The 21,868-nt window shown below is 39.6% G+C and overlaps 1 protein-coding gene and 1 long non-coding RNA gene across 2 annotated transcripts; one reads left to right on the top strand and one right to left on the bottom strand.

Moving 5' to 3' along the window:
- The first annotated feature begins 589 nt into the window (after positions 1–589).
- Positions 590–2,310, top strand: LOC121796436. Its single transcript, XR_006049760.1, has 3 exons — positions 590–833; positions 2,031–2,134; positions 2,214–2,310. It is a non-coding gene; the product is annotated as an uncharacterized LOC121796436 (long non-coding RNA).
- Positions 2,311–6,116: 3,806 nt separating this feature from the next.
- LOC121797219 (patatin-like protein 3) lies at positions 6,117–7,601 on the bottom strand. The gene has a single exon (XM_042195975.1). The coding sequence runs from the start codon at positions 7,488–7,490 to the stop codon at positions 6,396–6,398; it is 1,095 nt and encodes a 364-aa protein (XP_042051909.1). The 5' UTR covers positions 7,491–7,601; the 3' UTR covers positions 6,117–6,395.
- Between the last annotated feature and the right edge of the window lie 14,267 nt (positions 7,602–21,868).

Genomic DNA, 21,868 nt, shown 5'->3' with positions numbered 1-21,868 from the left:
TAGAATATTTGAGTTTAATGTCATGTTAAGATCATTTTAGGTCATACTTGGTTAATATGACCTAAAAATACACTAACCATGACCTAAAAACTGCTTAATTATGATATTGTTCTGCGTTTCTGTATTTAAATCTAGTTTTCATAGATCAAAACCCTATATATATATATATATATATATATATATATATAGGGTCATGCTAATGTCCTTTTGTATCATTAGATTTAAGTTCCAATTCGATTAGGGTCATTGGATTAAGGAGATGAACGACCAGGATTTGAGTAGTAATTAAGCACCCCGAAGTTCATTATTTAGACTATTTCGTTCATTACGGGGGTGAATTAGTAATTGTATAGTATGACATTTTGGAGAACACGAGGGGTCGCGAATTTAGCGGGATACACCCGCTGATTACAATCTGCCGCCTCATTCTTCACAAACCGCATTTACTCCACTAATCTCTCCACTATCCATCTCAAAATCCATCGGACTTGCAAAACCCTAGCCGCCGTGGACTTTTTTGGCGACGATTACACAGGTTTTTCAGTGGATTTGTATTCTCGTGGTCGGTTCCGAACATTACTCCGCCGCGTTCTAAGTAGAGGTAGGGTTTTTCCGATTGGTATTCAACTGCTTCGGCATTTTCGAGTTTCAATAACCCTTTCTCCAATAATCTATAGGAACACAACACCCACACCACAATTAACCCGATTACCACCATTCGACCGGATTTGATATTACAATCTAAATCCCTGTTGTTTGGTTGTATTCAGACGCAGATCTTATAATGCCGAAAAGAGGACGGCCAAGCAATTCGCAGCAAACCCAGCAAGATGGTGAGCTTTTGTGTTTCGCGTTCAACTGTAATTGCCTTGGATGTTTGGATTGTAAAATCAGTCAATGTTGGCTTGTTCCAGCATTACTCGATATTAAATCTGCATTATTTGACAAAATAATTACATTATTTTAGCATGTGAATGCAGTTTGGGCATATGTGATTTCAATTGGCAGATAACGAAAGCATGTTTGTATATTCATTTATTCACATGGTCTATGCATTGTTTTAGTATGTGGGTGCATTTTGTTTCCTATATGAGTACATTGTTAATGTTGTTGCTGTGGTCTTAGATTGTGATTAATTAAATTGAAAGTGTGTTTGTTCATTGCAAGATAGGATCTCTTCATTATTTGTAAAATATGCCTACATTATTTGAATATGTGAGTGCATTATTGTGGTTGGTTAGGTGGTTACATGTATATACATATCATGTATGTCGCAGCATGCTTTTGTTATAACTGCATTATTCACCTATATGAGTGCATTATTTGCTGATGTGTTTGAATTATTTGAAAATGTGATTGCTTTATGTTGGTGCCTGTTTTAAATCTGTTTTTGCATTACTTGTTATAATAGCTTCATTATTTTATTATGTCAATGCATTATTTGGATGGTTAATTGGTACATGTATATATATATCTTGTATGCTGCAGCATGCTTGTGTTGTAAGTGAATTATTACACTATGTGATTGCATTATTTGATGATGTGATTGAATTATGTGAAAATGTGATTGCATTTTGTTGGTTCCTGTCGTAAATCTGTTTTTGCATTACTTGTTATAATAGCTTCATTATTTGTTTATGTGAATGCATTATTTGGATGGTTAATAGGTACATGTATATATATCTTGTATGCTACAGGATGCTTGTGTTGTGAGTGAATTATTACATTATGTGATTGCATTATTTGCTGATGGGAATCCATTATTTGAAAATGTAATTGCATTATGTTGTATCCGTTGTAAATGTGTTTTTTTCATTACTTGTTATAATATCTTCATTATTTGATAATGTCATTGCATTAATTGGATGGTTAAGTGGTTACATGTATTCATATCTTGTATGCTACAGCATGCTTGTGTTGTCATTGTTAATGTTGTTCCTATAACTTTATGTAGGAAAGAGCTTTATATGAACATCATACTTGTAATTTTAATGAGGTGATCATCTTTGAATTGTGAGTTTATATTACAGAAAATTCAGTCGTGGGTTCAGCTTCCTGATGGTAACTGGGAGCTGGGGACAGTTCTTCAGGCTACTGGTAATGATTCAGTGATAACATCGCCTGAGGGAAAAGGGTGCAAAATTTTGGTTTCCATTATTGTTTTTTCTTGAACTGTTACCTTGTGGCTTTCATTAACAATTTTCCTTGTGTAGGTACTGAAAGTGAGTTCAGAAACTCCGATACCAGCAAATCCTGATATTCTTGATGGTGTATATGATCTCATGGAATTAAGTTACCTGAATGAATCATCAGTATTGTACAATCGCCAGTATAGCTATGATCGTGATTTGATTTATGTAATTTTGTATGTTAGTGATGAAATTTAAATGAGATTTCCTGGTTTTCTAGCTCAAGTTACGGTTCTCACCTTTTTGGAAATCTGTATTGGGTTTTGTAAATTGGTGGATGGGTGAATGTAATATTCTTTTGTGCATTATTTGATTGTTTGTGTACATTATTAATTAATGATTACACATTATTTATCATGTATTATCCATTATTTGACTGCGTGTGTACATGAGTGATTGAGTGAATGCAATATTCATCTGAGCATTATTTGATTGAATCTGTACATTATTTATCTAATAGTATACATTATTCATCATATATTAGGCATTATTGAACTGCTTGTGTTATGTACACTATTTATTAAGTATTATACATTATTTATCAAGTATAAGGCATTATGTGAATTTTGTGTACAAGGGTGAATAGGTGCCAACCAGAACTCCTCAATTTGCATGTATAATATTGTTTTGTGCATTATTTGAATGAATCTATACATTATTAAACTAGTACTATCTATTATGTATCAAATATTATGCTTTTTTTTACTGTTGTGCACATAGGTGAATGGGTGAATGTAATATTGTTTTGTGCATTATTTGATTATTTGTGTACATTATTTATCAAGGATTATACAATATTTATCATGCATTATGCATTATTTGACTGCTTGTGTACATAGGTGGATGAGTGAATGCAATATTCCTTTGTGCATTATTTGACTGCTTGTGTGCATTATTTCATTACTTCTGTACACTATTTATCAAGTATTATACATTATTTACTAAGTATTATGCATTAATTGACTGCTTGTGTACATGGGTACAACCACCACTGTATAAAATCACAAAAAAACGTCTCAGCTAACATTTACATTATATATCATAAATGGTCCATTACATAAACTAAAATAATCATTATAGAGTAATATATGTACATTATGTGTATCAGTAAAAACTACTTCCCTACCAGAGATGATATATAAACCCTAGATGAATTATTGAAACACGTGGACTTTGGCGATTGTTTTGTAACTTAATACATACTACACCCTGGCCCCTAGGATTGCTAAACCCTCGGGTAATACATGAAACGTGCTAAGCAAACATTTACATTACAGATCATAAATCCTCCATTACTGAAAAAGTAATATATGTACATTATGTGTATCGGTAAAAACTACTCCCTAGCCGAGATGATATCTGAACCCTAGATGAATGAGTGAAACTCGTGCATTCAATTGGTCATCCTCGTTCGACTTCTTCTTGCCTTCACTATTGCATACAACATAACCACTTTACAAAAACGAAAATAAAAACGGCTCAGCAAACATATATATTACAGCTCATGTCTCGACCATTACTGAACCTAAAACATCCATTATTTAGTATAATATGTACATTATGTATATCAGTCAAAACTACTCCCTAGCCGCGATGATATCTAAACCCTTGTTTAATAACTGAAACTCGTGGACTTTGGTAATGATTTTGTCAATTAGTACATACTACATCTAGCCCCAAGGATTGCTAAACTCTTTGGGAAAACAAGAAACGTGCGGCGAACAATAAAACATGGCAAAACTTAAATTAAACTGGTCATGAAAAATGTACATTATAGATCACAATTGATGCATTATAGAACCTAAAACAACCATTATATTACAAAATATGTACATTATGTGTATTCTCTGATACTCTATAACCTCTCCATCTAAATCCACAAAACTGGAATATAACAGTAGCCTGAAACAAATCGACGGGTAGGATTGGACCAAAATAAGGACCCCAAGCCCACGCACGTAAATAAAGCTAAGTAGCTAACAAATTCGGCATTATTATAGAATCATCAACACAACATAGCACACAAAGAAAGCAATACCAGAATAACATGATAATATGAAAAACAAGCATCTTTGGACTCTTTATCACCTCTAATCCAAATCCACAAAACTACTCAAATCTAACACAATTAGAAAAGGGAATAACCGCGAAATACAGACGAAAAAAATTCCTAAATAGCCATAAACGCACTGAGAAGAAGTCATCGGTACAAAAACAAATCTACAATTTTGAGTAAGAAAAAGAACATGCACACTAACTTCTCACACGAAACCGTCTTCACCTAAAATTGTCAGAACCAAATTCTTCAAAAAGAAAACTTACAATTGAAAACTAAACATTCAAGATTGAAACAACTCATACAACAAACTGCTGAGGCGTGGAATTTTAATTTGCAAAGAAAGGACCACTTTCAGATAAATAGAAGCTAAAAAAGCACACCGAAACCTATCAGATAACATATGAAATTGGCAAATCTAAGATTAACAAAACACAACTAATTTAACCCGGACTAATGGAAGAAGAATTCAGCGAAATTTGCATAAAATATTAGGATAAACTGCACAAATCCTCCCCGGCTGAAATCATGGAGCATTCCATAACTAACTCCAATTTTTAATCACTATTATGCCCTTTACATGTTAAAAATTAAGGAAATTAAATAATTTCAGCAAAAGATTTAAACCATTAGATCACTACAAATCCACGGATGAGATTAAGAAGGAGATTGGATTTAATAGGTGAAAAGGATTTGAACACAATCCTATATATATATATATATATATATCTTTTTTACAGCTTTATTGTTGACGTAATTAATAATCACTTCAACTTCTAATGCTCCTAATTCTTTCGACATTGGTGCTGCATCCAACAACCCAAAGGATTGACGTATATATCTCTAGTTTCTATTACTCATCCTCTATTTTTTTCCTCACAATTCCCATAAATCTCTTTATTGTAGTCTTTTTTACCTCCAATACCAACAATTGCTTCCAACAATAGCAATACTAAGAGCTCCTCTATTTTTTTCCTCACAATTCCCATAAATCTCTTTATTGTAGTCTTTTTTACCTCCAATACCAACAATTGCTTCCAACAATAGCAATACTAAGAGCATCTCAAAGGAGGAAATGTATATAGAAATGGTATATCATGTATTTATTTTTTTAAAAAGGTGAAATATACCTTCTAAAAAGTAACACATTCCAAAGAGAAAATGTGTATAAAAAGGTAAATTATTTTTTAAAAAAATAATATAATAGTACAAAATGCATTCTAAAACATAAAAGTGTATACCTTGTCAAATACTTCCTCTTTTGAGAATGGTTTTTCATGAAAAGAAGACAAATATGATAGTTAGAAGATTTTACTTTTAAAATGAGAAAATGTATAATACATTCCTAAATACCTCTCCCTTAGAAAAGAAAGGTAAATTCCCGTTGGAGATGCTCTAATAAATACCCTGTTAACATTGGCTGAGCAAGACTTTCTAGTTTGGCCTCAACCAAGCTTCGCCAATCCAAAGAATGAGAGAATATTAGTTTAAAAAGACGATTGGTGTTGCGGAAACACGACCACTGCCGTTAGAGAAAGTAAAAGGTTGTGTTTCTGCTTTTGTCAAGGTCAACCTCATATACTCATATGCCGGTTGTTCCAAGCTCTTCTCAACGAGTCAATGGGGTGTATGAAACCGTTGATGAAAGGATATTTACAACAACTACAAGTTACATGTTTTGGATTTTGAAGCTCAATCCCAGGAGAGCAGCACCACTTTTGCTTGGGTGGGTGTTGGTGTCATTTCAAACATACAATGTCTAAATACTCTTCTGCTTGATTAATATGGACCGAAATCAAGGTGATGCATATATTTATGATTGTAGAGAATAATATTACATGTAGTTGGAAGGTCTATTCAAAGACGAGAAGTGAATTCAACCAGCAGAATTATATATATATTTCTTCCAGGATCAATTGATCAAGTGATACTGATACACAGATATAGCTAGTGAAGAAGAGTCAGCAGAGACACAGCCACACACACGACACGAGAGATACCTACATATACAGATGTGGACATAAATCAAACACTCGGCGATGGGACCCACCTCTGCACGAACTCGGATGTCTACCGACTGGCAGTCTCTACGTACAAACAAACACTTGTCCAAGCCAAAAAAAAAAAAAGAATAATGGAGTAATAATAATCTAATTGGATGATAGTGTAGAAGCCGATGAAGATCTTGGCGAACTGAGCAGCACCGTCGGCAAAATAGCATTCTTCCTCCTCTCCTGCTCTTTAATCAGCTCCCCTCCCAACATCTCCATCCTCTCCATATTCGTCGCCTCCACCATTTTCTTCCCTTTAAACAACACCGACTCCACATTCTTCTCCCCCAAAATCCTCTCCGCCACCGCCCTCTTCTTCTCCCCATTCACCACTCCCTGAATCCTCACATAATTACTCCTCCTCTCCTCCCCAAACGCCATCGACACCGCCTGATCCACCATCTCGGAAAACCCCTGCGCCGCCACGTCAGCCGCCCCGCCCAGCGACACCACCAGCAGATCCTGGATGGAGGCGCAGAGCGGGAACTCGTGCTTATTGTTGAGCACGTGCGTGATCGCCGCCGCCGTCGGATTGCTCATCCCGACCCTCCCCCCCACCGCCGCTATCCTGCTCCTCCCGTCCACCGACTTCAGCTCCACCGCCGCGTCCGCCAGCGTGGCCTCGCACAGCCCCGCGATCCGGAAATCGCAGCCGTCCATCTCCAGCGCGTCCGCGCGCGAGAACAGGAACGGCGCCCCGCTCTTCAGGTCGTAGCAGGGGATCAGCACCCCTTTTCTTAGCGTGTCCTTCAGAGTCAAATCGCCGAACACCTTCTTCAGCAGCTTGGAGGCGCTCCTCCGCCCGAATAGCTGGCGGCGGCGGGGGGTGAAGGTGCGGTGGTGGTCGAGGAGGAAGGTGAGGGACTGGTCGGCGGTCATGAGGGGGGCGCCGTCCTTGCCGCGGGTGAAGAGGAGCGCCGCCAGGACTCCGCCGGCGCCGGAGCCGGCCACGACGTCGAAGAAGTCGGCAATGTGGGCGGAGGGGTTGCCGGATTTGGCGCGGAGGATGGACTGGAGATGGACAAGGGCGTTCGCAGCGAGGATCGCGTCGCCGGCGTCCATGCTCAGAATCCTCACCTTTCCGTTGTCGTTGTTAGTGAAAGTGTTGGTGCCGAAGAGGAATTTGTTCTCCAGAATGGAGAATATTTCGTTGGTGAGTTTGTCTTGGAGCATGTTTGGGTATACTGCTGCCATAATTGATGTCAATGTACAATACGAATATTGATTTAATATAATAAGATTGGAATGGAGGATATTGAACTAAGAAGTGAGTGAATTGAATGCGAAGAGAGGATTAATATATAGTAAGTACTATATGAATATAAAATATATGGAAGGAGGGAAGGAAAGAGGAGTGGGGACATATACATATAATAACATTGTATAATATTAAATTTTGTGGATGGAAGGGACATAATGTTTACTTTTAATATTATGTTATAAAGTTTGTTACAGTAGGTTGGAATATAATAGTAGGCCGCAGAGGAGAAGGACCACCATTCATATTTCAATATTTCATAGTCGCGCCGCGCGGGTAAATATTTCAACTTATAACTAAGTGTATCAAAACTCAATACTTTTGTATTCTTTAAAAATTGAAAAAAGTTGAGGTGGTTGTGGTGGCGGTGGCAAACCAATTTATCAACACTAGTAATTTACTTTACGCTTTAGCGTAGGGGAATAATCAATCAATCAATCCCACAGTACAAGTGCAAATGCAACACTAACTGCGGGGAATTAGTAGCACTAATTACTATTTGTGCCAATTACGCATGCCAAACTAACTAACTAATTATCCCACATTAAGCACTGCTACTTAATTATGAACACAACGATATATAACTATATTTTTTAATCATCACTTATCATCATTCCAGTTCAAATAAAAATCATTTGTTTACTAGTGAATAGTGATTTGGTAAAACCTTTACTTTACCTAAAGCATACTAACTACTGTACTAATTACACCCTTTATTTGGGTCAAATAATAGTCTCTTCATAGAATAAGTAGAAATTTGAAAGTGGTAGTATTACAAATAAATTTAAACGTTAATGAGATTATTAATTTTAATTAAAATTTACAAAAATTACCTTTTACGGCTAGCCACAATGTAATAATTAGTGAGTTTGAGTGGGGGCAATTAGTTTAATTGATGGTGAAAGTAAAAGTGGTCAATTGAAAATCCAAGTAGGGCCGAAGTTGCAAGATCATGCATGGCCCGTCCGATAAGATCGATGCGATGATGCTTTGCCTACCCTCTCTCACTCTGCCGACTTTCAATTTCATTCTATACCTTCTTTTTGCATATAAACAAACATCAATATTTGGATGATTATATCATGTCTTCTATACCAAAAACATTTCAAAATATAGAATCCACAAAAGCTACCACGTCTACTTAAAGATTGTGCTTTTGATTTTGTGATGGAGGTCATTCAAATTAAAGATGTGTATACGGTTAATTTCTTCTGTTAAAGTCCATCTTCCCTCTATATATCTACTTGTACATAACGCATAGTGTTTCTGTGAAAATGACAACACCTTTTAAAGTGACATTGTGACACTACGTATCCAACAATATTATAAACGCTACACAACAATAGTATAAACCCTAGATAGCAATATATAGATTGTTGTCTAGCGTATTGGATATTGCTGGACGAGAAAAAATTGTTGTCTAGCGTATTGGATATTGCTGGCCGAGAAAATTTACTCTTGAGCATTTTTTTATGATTGCCACATGACAGCTGATTATTCGTCCACGTGTACAAATGATTGGCTAGGAATGGTGGTATGTTGTTACTTTAAGAGGTGTTGTTATTTTAACGCACCCCTAACACATAGTACTAGATTAATCATTGTGGGTCTATCTATAAATAAAAGACGGTTATTTACCGACGACATTACTAATTGAACATTGCAATCTCTATGTGATTACCAACGGAATAATGATGTCGATAATTTTACCGACATGCAAAGTTGATGTAGTATTTTGTAGTGTTAACCATTAAATTAATCGTTTTGGATTTATCATTAAATAAAAGAGTGAACTATGCAAATAGTCCCTCAACTATGTGTTTTGCACGCAAATGGTGCCTAAACTTTAAAAATATCATGGGTAGTCTCTAAACTAAGGTGTAATCACATTTTTTTATACTTTTTCACTATTCATCATAATTTTGCACCTAAAATGCCCCCAAAGGCATGAAGAGCATATTTGGACTTTCATGTCTAGGTATTGGATTTTATATTTTCTTTATCTTTCTCTGAGTACTAAATATGATATGTTCTTATAGTTTGAGTACCTAAAATGATATTATTTACTTCACTTTTTCAATCACTTTATGTCATATCTTCTTTCTCTCTCTTTCTCTAAAAATTTTAGGAAGTAAAAATAAAAATAAAAAAATACACTATGAAGTAAATTGAATTATCAAAATAAATTTTAGCTAAATTTAATTTGATTCCGATTCAAATTTTTTTTAATATTAAATATTATGATTAATTAAAAAATAAAGAATTTAGTTTTAATTAAAAAAATTAACATTTAATATTAAAAAATTAATCAAATCACAATCAAAATTAAATTTTGCAAAAATTTATTTTTATAATTAAATTTATAATTTTAATTTTTATAACTAATATATTTAAGAATTCTACACTATTTTTTATTTTAATTTTTTACTTCCTAAAATTTTTAAAGAGAGAGAGAAAGAAGATATGACATAAAGTGATTGAAAAAATGAAAGGTACTCAAACTATAAGAATATATCATATTTAGTACTAGAGAGAAAGATAAAGAAAATATCAAATCCAATACCTAGATATGAAAGTTCAAAAATGTCCTTTATGTCTTGGGGGTATTTTTGGTGCAAAATTGTGATGAATAGTGAAAAAGTATCAAAAATGTGATTACACCTTAGTTCATAGACTATCTACAATATTTTTAAAGTTTAGGTATCATTTGCGTGCAAAACACATAGTTCATGGATCATTTGTGTAATTCTCTAAATAAAATAAGAGGGAAAAAATAGAGGAATCGTGGCACAATATTAATCTACATGCCTTAAATGCCTTGACTGGATCTGGATATTTTTGCAGTACTTACCCAACCGGCCAACCCTGTTGGCTCTGGATCGGACGTCTAGCATTTGGGAAGGGGAGGGGACTCCCACAAGCTTTAATTTTACTAGACCCACTTCTTTAATTCAATTTTTTTATAATTTATTCATAAGTCTATTCCAATTTACAAATACATATGGCCTATTCTCCACACGTAAGGATCATCTTCTCCATATCATCATAAAATCTATTGCTTTGTGGTTGTACCAAATACATATATTAAAATCAATAATTTATACTACTACATGTTTAATCTATTTCCATTTAGAATGATCCCTACTAAATTATTTTTTTTATTGTACTAATATAGACATCCATCTCATTTTTAACAAAATATTATACTACTAGTATAAAAATATTCGGACCGAGAGTTGCGCACGAGGCCCCCCACCACCATAGCTTGGCTTCGTCGCATGCAATAATTCATTTCACATCACATTATTGATTGTGTTTTTTTTAGGATCATAAATAATATCATTAATTATAGTAATTAATATGGCTGATGGGGTACGTACTAAACAAGCCCAATAGCAGTGACGGCCCATCAGCCCAAAGCCCAAAGAAGAGTATCAGTTCGGCATTACCAAAGAGTTCGGCCCCAGCCTACAGCTCGGTAAAAGCCGACCAATCAAGCTCTACTCTCAGATTGGCAAAAGCTGCTCGGCAATAGCTCAGCAGTTCGGTCCCCAAGGAAGAGTATCAGTTCGGCATTACCAAAGAGTTCGGCCCCAGCCTACAGCTCGGTAAAAGCCGACCAATCAAGCTCTACTCTCAGATTGGCAAAAGCTGCTCGGCAATAGTTCAGCAGTTCGGTCTCATTATTCGACCGAACTGGGAGATAGTGGTGTCAACTCATACAGGATCTCATGCAGGATAGCGGACCAAACAAAGAGATAGTGGACCCATGCAGGATCTCACGACCTCCACGACATCCACGACCTAATTACTGATGATGTAAGCCACGACCTACTTAGTGGTGATGTAAGCCACGACCTAGTTAGTGGTGATGCAAGCCACGATCTTAGTTCAATGTATAAATAGAACTTAGATCAGATAGAAGATGGGGGAGCTCTCTAGACATCAAATATCATATAGCAAGTCTGTATTTGTAAGCTGGAAAACCAGATCAAGCAATACAATCTTGCCCTCCTTTCTTCCCGTGGACGTAGATTTACCTCAGTAAATCGAACCACGTAATTCCTTGTGTCGTGATCTATATTCATTATCTGCATTTACTACCATCAAAAATTCGCCCAACCATCACTGGGATAGTGGTGTCAACTCATACAGGATCTCATGCAGGATAGCGGACCAAACAAAGAGATAGTGGACCCATGCAGGATCTCACGACCTCCACGACATCCACGACCTAATTACTGATGATGTAAGCCACGACCTACTTAGTGGTGATGTAAGCCACGACCTAGTTAGTGGTGATGCAAGCCACGATCTTAGTTCAATGTATAAATAGAACTTAGATCAGATAGACTAAAAGGGAGAGCTCTCTAGACATCAAATATCATATAGCAAGTCTGTATTTGTAAGCTGTAAACCAGATCAAGCAATACAATCTTGCCCTCCTTTCTTCCCGTGGATGTAGATTTACCTCAGTAAATCGAACCACGTAATTCCTTGTGTCGTGATCTATATTTTCTTTTACCTGCATTTACTACCATCAAAAATTCGCCCAACCATCACTGGCGCCGTCTGTGGGAAACAGAGAACCAAATCTGTGATAAAAGCGAGTTTTTGATCCTCTTCCACCAAAAAAATGCATACCAGATCACATAATACCCGTGCTTCCGTCCGTGATAACCATGAGGAAGCTAGTCCAGCCCGCAGGTCTGGAAAACAGCCTCGGGAGAAATCTACTTCCAGTTCTCACGGAGAAGGAACAAACCGCTCAAAGACTCATCGCACCGAGTCTTCCCAGCAGCCCGATTTGAACGAGGCTGTCAAGTTGTTTTTGGCCGAGAAGCAGGAAGAGTTCTTAATTTTCCTGCAAAAGGGCCAAAAGCCGGAGACGAAAACGGTGGATTCTCCCTCCTCATCCAGACATGAAAGTCACTACCGCAGTAGTGCCGTGTCTTCCAGGAAGAAGAATCCTCAACCCCGACATGTTCCTGTTCCTCCTCGGTACCGGAATCACAGGAGAACTCCATCTCCTCCATACCGAAGAGATGTCGGGTTCGCCATGTACGGAGCATTGAAGACTCCGTTCTCGGACGATATCACCCGAACTCCCTTGCCACAGAACTACCGAACTCCGTCGATGACTTATGACGGGTTAGTGAATCCTCATGACTTCCTGGGACGCTATCAGTATAACATGGCGAACCAAGGTCTCAATGAGGTCCATATGTGCAAGCTGTTTCCCGAGCTGCTTATCGGGAACGCAAGAAGGTGGTTCGATAGCCTCCCCCAAGGCAGCATTAGATCTTACCGAGATCTAATGGATGCTTTCCACAGGAGGTTCTTTCAGAAAGCGGAAGCCCGAATCACTTCGGCTCAGCTGCTTTCTATACGTCAAAGTCGCGACGAAAAGATCAGCGACTTTATGACGAGATTCCACAAGGAATGCCTACAAGTAGATGATCTCAATGATCTACTTGTCATTTCGGCATTCCAAAATGGAATCCTACCCGGAGCTCTCTACAGAAAGCTCGTGGAATGCAGTCCGCAAACAGCTCAAGAGATGTGGGACATTGCGGACCAGTTCTCCCGTGCCGATGAGGCAGACCGTCGCAAACGGTCTTTAGACAGCTCATCCCGAGGAGACAGGAGGAAGCCCGATCATAGCGATCAGGGACATCCTCGCCGAACTCCTTTTGGCGATCAGAGACATCCTCGCCGAACTCCTTTTGGCGATCAGGGACATCCTCGCCGAACTCCTTTTGGCGATCAGGGACATCCTCGCCGAACTCCTTTTGAAAGGATTCAAAGGACTCCGGTGCAAGACCGATTGGGGCCACGTCTCAATCCTGAGAAGCCGCCCGCCCGCCGTGATTCCGGTTGAGATCGGCGTACCCAGTCCCCGAACTCTAAATTTCTCCTCAGAAATGAATGGTGACGGACTGAGAGCCGAACTAGATCTTGCCGAAGAAAGAAGAGAATTGGCCTGCATAAAAGCAGCCAAGTACAAGGAGCAAGTAGCCCGGTATTATAACCAAAGGGTGAAAAAGCTGCAATTTCAAGTGGGAGATCTCGTCTTGAGAAACAACGAAGTAAGCCGAGCAGAAAAGCTGGGCAAACTCGAACCCACATGGGAAGGTCCATATCGGGTGTCAGAAGTCCTCGGCAAAGGGTCTTACAAATTGACTCACATGTCAGGAGAACAAGTACCCCGAACATGGCACATTTCCAACCTCAAGAAGTTCCATTTGTAAGAGACAGTCCGGTCAGTCAGTCTTGTGTCTAGTTCGGTCCTAGGGGTATGTGCTTTCTTTGCTTTTTACTTGTTTTTCATGTTTGTCTATGTGCGTTTTGTTTGTCTATGTGCGTTTTGTCTGTCTATGTGCGTGTCGTCTCTTACAAATGTTACTGAGGTATCTTGTTCTTCGAAGGCTGATCCCCTTTTTAGAACATATATAAGCCAACGATTGTGAGTCCAAGCTTCTAAGGAGGATACAAGACCACAATTCAGCTTAAGAAACAAGCAGTTCGTCTGAAACGAACTGCAACAAAGGGAAAGTCCGATCCACGCGATAAAATTCGCCGAATTAGGACAAGGGAAAGTCCGATCCACGCGCTAAAACTCGCCGAATTAGGACAAGGGAAAGTCCGATCCCCAAATTAGGACAAGGGAAAGTCCGATCCGAGCGATAAAACTCGCCAAATTAGGACACAAGCTTAGTCCGGTCAAAGAAATTTACTTCATAAGACCAAAGACGAGTCCGGTCAAAGAAGTTTACTTCATAAGACCAAAGACGAGTCCGGTCAAAGAAGTTTATTTCATAAGACCGAGGACCAAGTCCGGTCAAAGAAGTTTACTTCATAAGACCAAAGACGAGTCCGGTCAAAGAAGTTTATTTCATAAGACCGAGGACCAAGTCCGGTCAAAGAAGTTTACTTCATAAGACCAAATATTGATGTGAATCAAATTGTACATTTTTATTCCTCTAACTTTACATGATTTATATAGTTTGATGCTCGCAAAAGTATGTTTTGTGGTGTAGGAAGAGGAATAAATGGTGAAACAAAGAATGAAGCTCGGATGGTGAAAAGGTTGTGCGAAAATTCCAGCAAGTCCTAGAAATTGGCCACCCGGCCGGGTGATTTTTCAGTTGTAAAATTCTACCCGGCCGGGTAGTTCATTGATTCTAACTGCAATATTGCAGTTTTGTGGCAGAAGAAAAGAATGGAGAGAAATAGTGGATGGGACGGTTTTGGAAAAAGGTGGGAAGAGAGAGAGTGTGATGTGACATTATTATGGGGGGAGCAGGTGAGAAAAAAGGGAGGGGAGAGACGGCTGGTGACATGAGGGAAAAGAAAGAAAAAGAGGAGGGTGACGTGAAGGGGGTAGGGGCAATTAATGATTGAGGAAAATTGAGGAAAAGTGGTTGACTGAGGTGGCGGCGAATTCAGAGTTTCTGTCATCATTCCGACGCTCCGTTTCAGAACCCGAATTCCACTCAACGAGAGCAAGCTTCCTACGGTTTTCATTGCATATTTCACCATGTTTCTAGGCTAAGCTCTCTATGTTGCTCCGAGTTGTAATCTAGGCTTGTATGGATGTTTTTACACCATTAATTTCATATGTTTGTGTCCAACAATGTGCTTAATTTTATTCACTATGTTTTTGGCTATGGATGTAGTGATGTTAATTCCTTTGCTTTCGTCTCTTTAACATAGTTTAGGATTGATCGTTTGTTGGTATGCTATCGATTTAGAACTGTTCAGGGGATAAATTGATAGTGGATTAGGTAAGTGATTATAGTAGACGACGTTCGTTCCCGCGCATCCGCAGGAATTAAATGTCGTTGAAAGTTGGTTCATGGAACAAGTGTTCAGCTGACTGTGAACTATACGTTGTAGACATGTTCAGTGCACGCGATTAGGTTGATTAGTTAATCCCAAATATGTGCTTTTAATATCGGTGTAGAATAATACAAGCCTCGTGAGCAACTTGGAGTGACGTCTTTTTCCTGTTTGAAAAGTCTTCCTTAGTTAACTTGCAGTAGTATTTTGTCATCAACTTTTAGAAATCAAAATCTACAAAACAAATCATCTTTTAGTATGTCTTTTCTTTGTTTTAGAATTAAATAATCAATTCCTTCCCTGTGGATCGACACTCGAAATATTACAATCGACACTGTATTCTTGTAGTATTGCTGTAATATTAGAGTTAATTAATTAAACTTGTGTGATTATACACTTGATAATTGAACTCGATTTTTACACATCAAGTTTTGGCGCCGTTGCCGGGGAGGCAACTGGTTATTTAATTTAGGATTCTTTTTGTTTTTTTATTTTTGTATAGTTTTCTAACATTTTATTTCTTTGTTTCAGAGTTGTAGTTAGAAGACTAAGTCGAGCCAACGACTTTAAACAAAGGCGCTAGTTGGGAGGCAACCCAATGAGTTTTTAGTTTTTTTATTTTCTCTTAATAAATCGAGGGTTTTGTTCGCTCAATTCTTTCCTTCGATGTATTTTTATGAATTGAGTATTTTGTTTTCTTTTTGTTGTTTTTTTTTTTTTTCTTTTTGTAGGAGCAACGTGGAGATAGGATTCACATTCGAGCTTATGAGGAAGCACACCTACAAAGGAAAATACACCCACCCACCCACCCGAATGCACTATGGATATCACGCCAAGTTTGGGGGAGTCTTCTTTCCCTTTACTTTATATGTTCTTCTTTGCATACATTGAGGACAATGTAGCATTCAAGTGTGGGGGGATTGTGAATGATTTTTATGCATTATGCATGTTTTTGGGGTGTATTGCATGCTAAAGTGTTGTGAATCATGTAATTGACGGGTGTATGCTTTATCTTCGGCTTTCTAGTTGGGAAATCTTATTTGATCTTACTTGATCTTTGAAGCCTAGGATGGATGGAATTTGTGCATGAATCTATTTGAAAAAGCATGTCGTGATTACATCCGATTTCTTGAGTTGAGGAGAGTATGATAGTCACATGTCTTGTGGAAATTATTTTGGATTGATTTGCTTTACCGAGTTGCGTGTTTGCATTCATTGGTGTTATTGATATGGGAAGATAAGGCACTAGGATGAACTCTATGGCCAAATGATCACATGCCTAGTCCATCAAATGATCCCCTAGAAGCCACCTTGAGCTTAATTCCCTATTCTTTGTGTAAACACTTAGCCGATCACTTAGCTACTTAAATAAGCCTAATTTTAGCCTCATCAATAGACCTTGCTACTATTTGGGTGCTAAATGCAAGTTGAGCTTTGTGTTTTGAGTTGGTGTGTTGGGTGGTGAATTGTAAGAGAGTAGACACTTTCTAGACTTGATGTAATGTGAAAAGAATGAAGTTCTTAGAAAAGAAAAAGACGACCTCCAAATTTGTAAAAGTCGAGGTCTTTTCAAAAAAAAAAAAAAAAAGGTTTGATGAAATAAAGATAGAGCTTCTATATTTGTATGTTGTAATCTTGTCTAGAATAGATCTCAAGTTTGGGGGAGAGAGAGTTTGGTTGTAAAATCTTGTTGTTTGATCTTTGGAAGGAAGTTGTAGGAGGGAAGAATTTGGCACTCAAATGTGTAGCCTTTGAGCTCACTATCCATATCTATCCTACCTCGTCCCTAGCCCTATTACAACCTTGAAATAAGACCTTGGACCTTATCGTTGATGCTTGTGGATGTTTTGTAAACAGCTTGGTAGAGTTAAAGAAATTTGATTTGAAATCTGCGAGTCTATGTGATAAGTAATGCTTGACGAGTCGATGATGACGGTTTGAGTTGTATGATCACATGTTTGGACTTACTTTGAAATGCACCATGACTTGAAGTTCTAGGTTGATAAGTGATGGTTCATGAGAGTGGGAATTCTTGATTGGAATTGTTGGAGGTTTAGATTTTGTCATTCATGTCTCTATGTGATTCACTCTTATGAAAACTTTTGTGAGCTGAGCTTTAAAGTTTTGTGTTTATTGTGATCTTGCTCGAGGACGAGCAAGCAAATAAGTTTGGGGGTATTTGATGTGAATCAAATTGTACATTTTTATTCCTCTAACTTTACATGATTTATATAGTTTGATGCTCGCAAAAGTATGTTTTGTGGTGTAGGAAGAGGAATAAATGGTGAAACAAAGAATGAAGCTCGGATGGTGAAAAGGTTGTGCGAAAATTCCAGCAAGTCCTAGAAATTGGCCACCCGGCCGGGTGATTTTTCAGTTGTAAAATTCTACCCGGCCGGGTAGTTCATTGATTCTAACTGCAATATTGCAGTTTTGTGGCAGAAGAAAAGAATGGAGAGAAATAGTGGATGGGACGGTTTTGGAAAAAGGTGGAAAGAGAGAGAGTGTGATGTGACATTATTATGGGGGGAGCAGGTGAGAAAAAAGGGAGGGGAGAGACGGCTGGTGACATGAGGGAAAAGAAAGAAAAAGAGGAGGGTGACGTGAAGGGGGTAGGGGCAATTAATGATTGAGGAAAATTGAGGAAAAGTGGTTGACTGAGGTGGCGGCGAATTCAGAGTTTCTGTCATCATTCCGACGCTCCGTTTCAGAACCCGAATTCCACTCAACGAGAGCAAGCTTCCTACGGTTTTCATTGCATATTTCACCATGTTTCTAGGCTAAGCTCTCTATGTTGCTCCGAGTTGTAATCTAGGCTTGTATGGATGTTTTTACACCATTAATTTCATATGTTTGTGTCCAACAATGTGCTTAATTTTATTCACTATGTTTTTGGCTATGGATGTAGTGATGTTAATTCCTTTGCTTTCGTCTCTTTAACATAGTTTAGGATTGATCGTTTGTTGGTATGCTATCGATTTAGAACTGTTCAGGGGATAAATTGATAGTGGATTAGGTAAGTGATTATAGTAGACGACGTTCGTTCCCGCGCATCCGCAGGAATTAAATGTCGTTGAAAGTTGGTTCATGGAACAAGTGTTCAGCTGACTGTGAACTATACGTTGTAGACATGTTCAGTGCACGCGATTAGGTTGATTAGTTAATCCCAAATATGTGCTTTTAATATCGGTGTAGAATAATACAAGCCTCGTGAGCAACTTGGAGTGACGTCTTTTTCCTGTTTGAAAAGTCTTCCTTAGTTAACTTGCAGTAGTATTTTGTCATCAACTTTTAGAAATCAAAATCTACAAAACAAATAATCTTTTAGTATGTCTTTTCTTTGTTTTAGAATTAAATAATCAATTCCTTCCCTGTGGATCGACACTCGAAATATTACAATCGACACTGTATTCTTGTAGTATTGCTGTAATATTAGAGTTAATTAATTAAACTTGTGTGATTATACACTTGATAATTGAACTCGATTTTTACACATCACGAGTCCGGTCAAAGAAGCTTACTTCATAAGACCGAGGACGAGTCCGGTCAAAGAACTTTACTTCATAAGACCGAGGACAAGCACGATGAAATTTTTTCGCTGAGCTGTAAATACGCAGTGATAGAAGCGAAATGAAAATTTCATTTATTAAATCTTGTTCGGCATACAACTCCGCTGCCCTACGAGAAGGCGTTACGCTATTACAAAGGACTATTCTACTGTCCACGGTTGCTAAAGTTGAGCCACCTATTCAAAAAATCCTCGTGAAGCCGAGTTCGGGCGTTCTCGGCAGCTGAAGAATAAGCAGGTCGACGAGATGCTCTAATCGACCTACCGCCTCTTCCCTGAGCCCGGGAAGCTCTAGCACCTCGGCGGCGAAGAGTCTCTTCACGAAGCATTTGTTGATCTTGCTCACTCATAATCACAGCTCCTCTACGAACTTCAGTCCGTCCTTGTCTTGACGTTTCCGGTTGCTCCTGAGTCCGTTCTCGTCTTGACGTTTCCGGTTGCTCCTGAGTTCGTTGCTGATTTGGAGTAGGATTTTGAGCAAGTGGATCAGAGGTTTGAGCAGGAGTATGAGCATCTGTTGGCGGGAAATGCCTAAGGAATCTCTCGATTGAAGGACGCCGGGAAAGAACGATGTCGTACCGAGAAGCCCAGCGCCGCAATGATTTCATAACTTGTTGGCAAGCCGAGCTCTCCAGCGCATTGTTCCTCCGGAGTACATGATATTCCTCCCACAGTTCGTCAACTCGTTCCTGAACTTCAGAGATGGTCATTCCCCCGCGCCTGCTGATGAAATCCTCATACGCAGTCCTCTCAGCGACAGCAGTATTCAGTTCGGCCTCCAGATCTTTCTTTTCGGACTCTAAGTCCTTATTGTCGGCCTCCAGCTTCACTAAACAAGCCAAGAGTTCGTCATTCTTCATCTGGTCAGCTATGGCTTTTTTCTCAGCTTCGTCTTAAGCGGAAGAGTACAGCCGCTTCCAGTGAAGTACCTCCAGCTCCTTAAGAGTTAAGAATACAAAGCAGCCTATGTCAGTTCGGCATTTCAGTTTACTGAGCAGGTAGTAAACCACAACAGGAGTAAAAGAGAGTACGAAAAGCTATACGAAGACACAAGTGCAGAAAGAAGAATTTTTTCATTCATTAGAAAAAAATTTTTTACACGAGGGCTTCAAGGCCATTTTACAAGAAGGAAGAAACTAAACTAAGAGAAGGGAGACGAAATCATACTCCGCCAGCTTCGTCTCCGGCTCCTCGGTGAGGTTCAGCTTCCTTCTCCTTGTCTGCCTCAGCTTCAGCCTCGGCCTCCCTGCTCCCCCCAGCCTGCTCGGTGCCCCCATCACCGATCAGCAGCACCTCTTGCTCGGCCTGCCTGTCTCCGGTCTGCTGATCGAGCTGCTCGGTCTCACCCTCTCCGTGGAAAATTGGAGCGGGTGAAACTGGCCCTAAGGAGGCGAAGATAGCCTCCATATTCTCGTCCCGGTCAGCTCGGCAACTACGAACTCGGTCAGCAGAAAGCAGGACCGAGGACGAAGCAAGCTCCTCAAGGAGCGGCAGACTCTGGAGACGAGCTGCTATCTCTCGGCCGTACAGCGGCAGGACGACTTCGGGCCCCTGCTCGGCATTATCGGTCATCAGTTTCAGCAGATCACCGACAAAGGCCGAAAATTGATTGCTCAGAAAGAGTTTCTCCGCGAAAGCACGGAGAACCTCCACTTGGGCAACCACGGCGGCAGCATCCCTCCGTTTCGTCTGCTCTCGCTGGATGACGAGCTGGTTTTTGGCAAACTGGGCTTCATCCTGGGCCGAGATCCTAGCAGCTCTGGCCTTCTCAAAGTCTGCCTTAGCTTGTTCGGCCTGGTGACGAGCAGCCGGCAACTTCCTCTGCATCTCCGCATAATCGTTGGACGCTTTGGAGAGTTCAACGGCGACGAGCTTGGAGAGCATATCGTTCCTCTGAAAATGGAAAAAGGAATAAGTCAACCGAGAGGCTACAAAAAATACAGGAAAAAAGCAAGGCCAGAAAATCAAGAAGAGAATTCACCTCGGCGAAGTCCGTGGGCCATAAAAAGGGCTCACAGATATGTTCCGAAGGAGGCGCCAAGACCACGTCTTTCTCCGGCGCTCTTGGGGGCTTCTGGGTCTTCCCCTTCCTATTTGCCGAAGTCGACTCCGGCTTCTTTGGATCCGAAGAGGTCTTTTGCCTCTTCGGATTCTTCTCGGCATCAGACGCCGAGCTGGTGGTTTTCGGCCTCTCCGGTTCCTTAGATTCGGAGGATTTGCGACCGAGCTTGTTTAGCAAGTTCACTGCCAAAAAGCAAGAAAACAAGGTTAGTTTTCGTCGTCAAGGCAGTAATGCATAAAAAAGAAATCCTCACCATCAGCCTCTTCGTCCGAAGACGAGGAGTCGAACATGAAGTCGCCCTTGACGAGCTCAGACTCCAGGTACTGCTTCCTAATCATAGGAATCTTATTGAGCTCGCCCTCGAGCTCGTCCAACGGTTCTAACCGAGGATGAGGAATCACGGACTTCGGCCCTCTCCAGGGAAAGCCCGGAGCCGCTGTCCTATTATAAAAAAAGAAACGATGTTGCCACTTTGGCCACTTGGTTTTGCAGAAGGCCCTAAAAGGCTGTAAAGGGATCAAGTAAAACCAAGATCCTTTCCGCTTAAACTGGAAGAAATTAAGGATTGCCCGCAGAGACAGATCCTTATCTAGCCTACGCAGTTCGGCAGCAAAGGCCGATAAGTGCCTCCAAGAGTTCGGAGTCACCTGACCTAAAGGGAGTTGAAAAAAATCTAGCAGCTCTACAAAGGCAGGGGGAAGAGGGAAACGAAGCCCGCATTCCAAGCCGGCTTCATAAACGGTGGCGTAACCCTCCGGCGGCGAGTCAGCCCTATGAAGGTCGTCGGGAATCGCAACCTTCCCCCCAGGAAAAAAATATTTTTCGTGTAGGGATATCACAGT

Source organism: Salvia splendens, chromosome 3, assembly GCF_004379255.2.
Source record: "Salvia splendens isolate huo1 chromosome 3, SspV2, whole genome shotgun sequence".
In the NCBI taxonomy this organism is placed as follows: domain Eukaryota; kingdom Viridiplantae; phylum Streptophyta; class Magnoliopsida; order Lamiales; family Lamiaceae; genus Salvia; species Salvia splendens.
The sequence above is the reverse complement of the archived record's forward strand: the minus strand, read 5'-3'. Positions and strand labels throughout refer to the sequence as shown.

Excerpts from the sequence above, each read along its gene's own strand:
- LOC121797219 (XM_042195975.1), bottom strand. The coding sequence starts at position 7,490 with ATGGCAGCAGTATACCCAAACATGCTCCAAGACAAACTCACCAACGAA.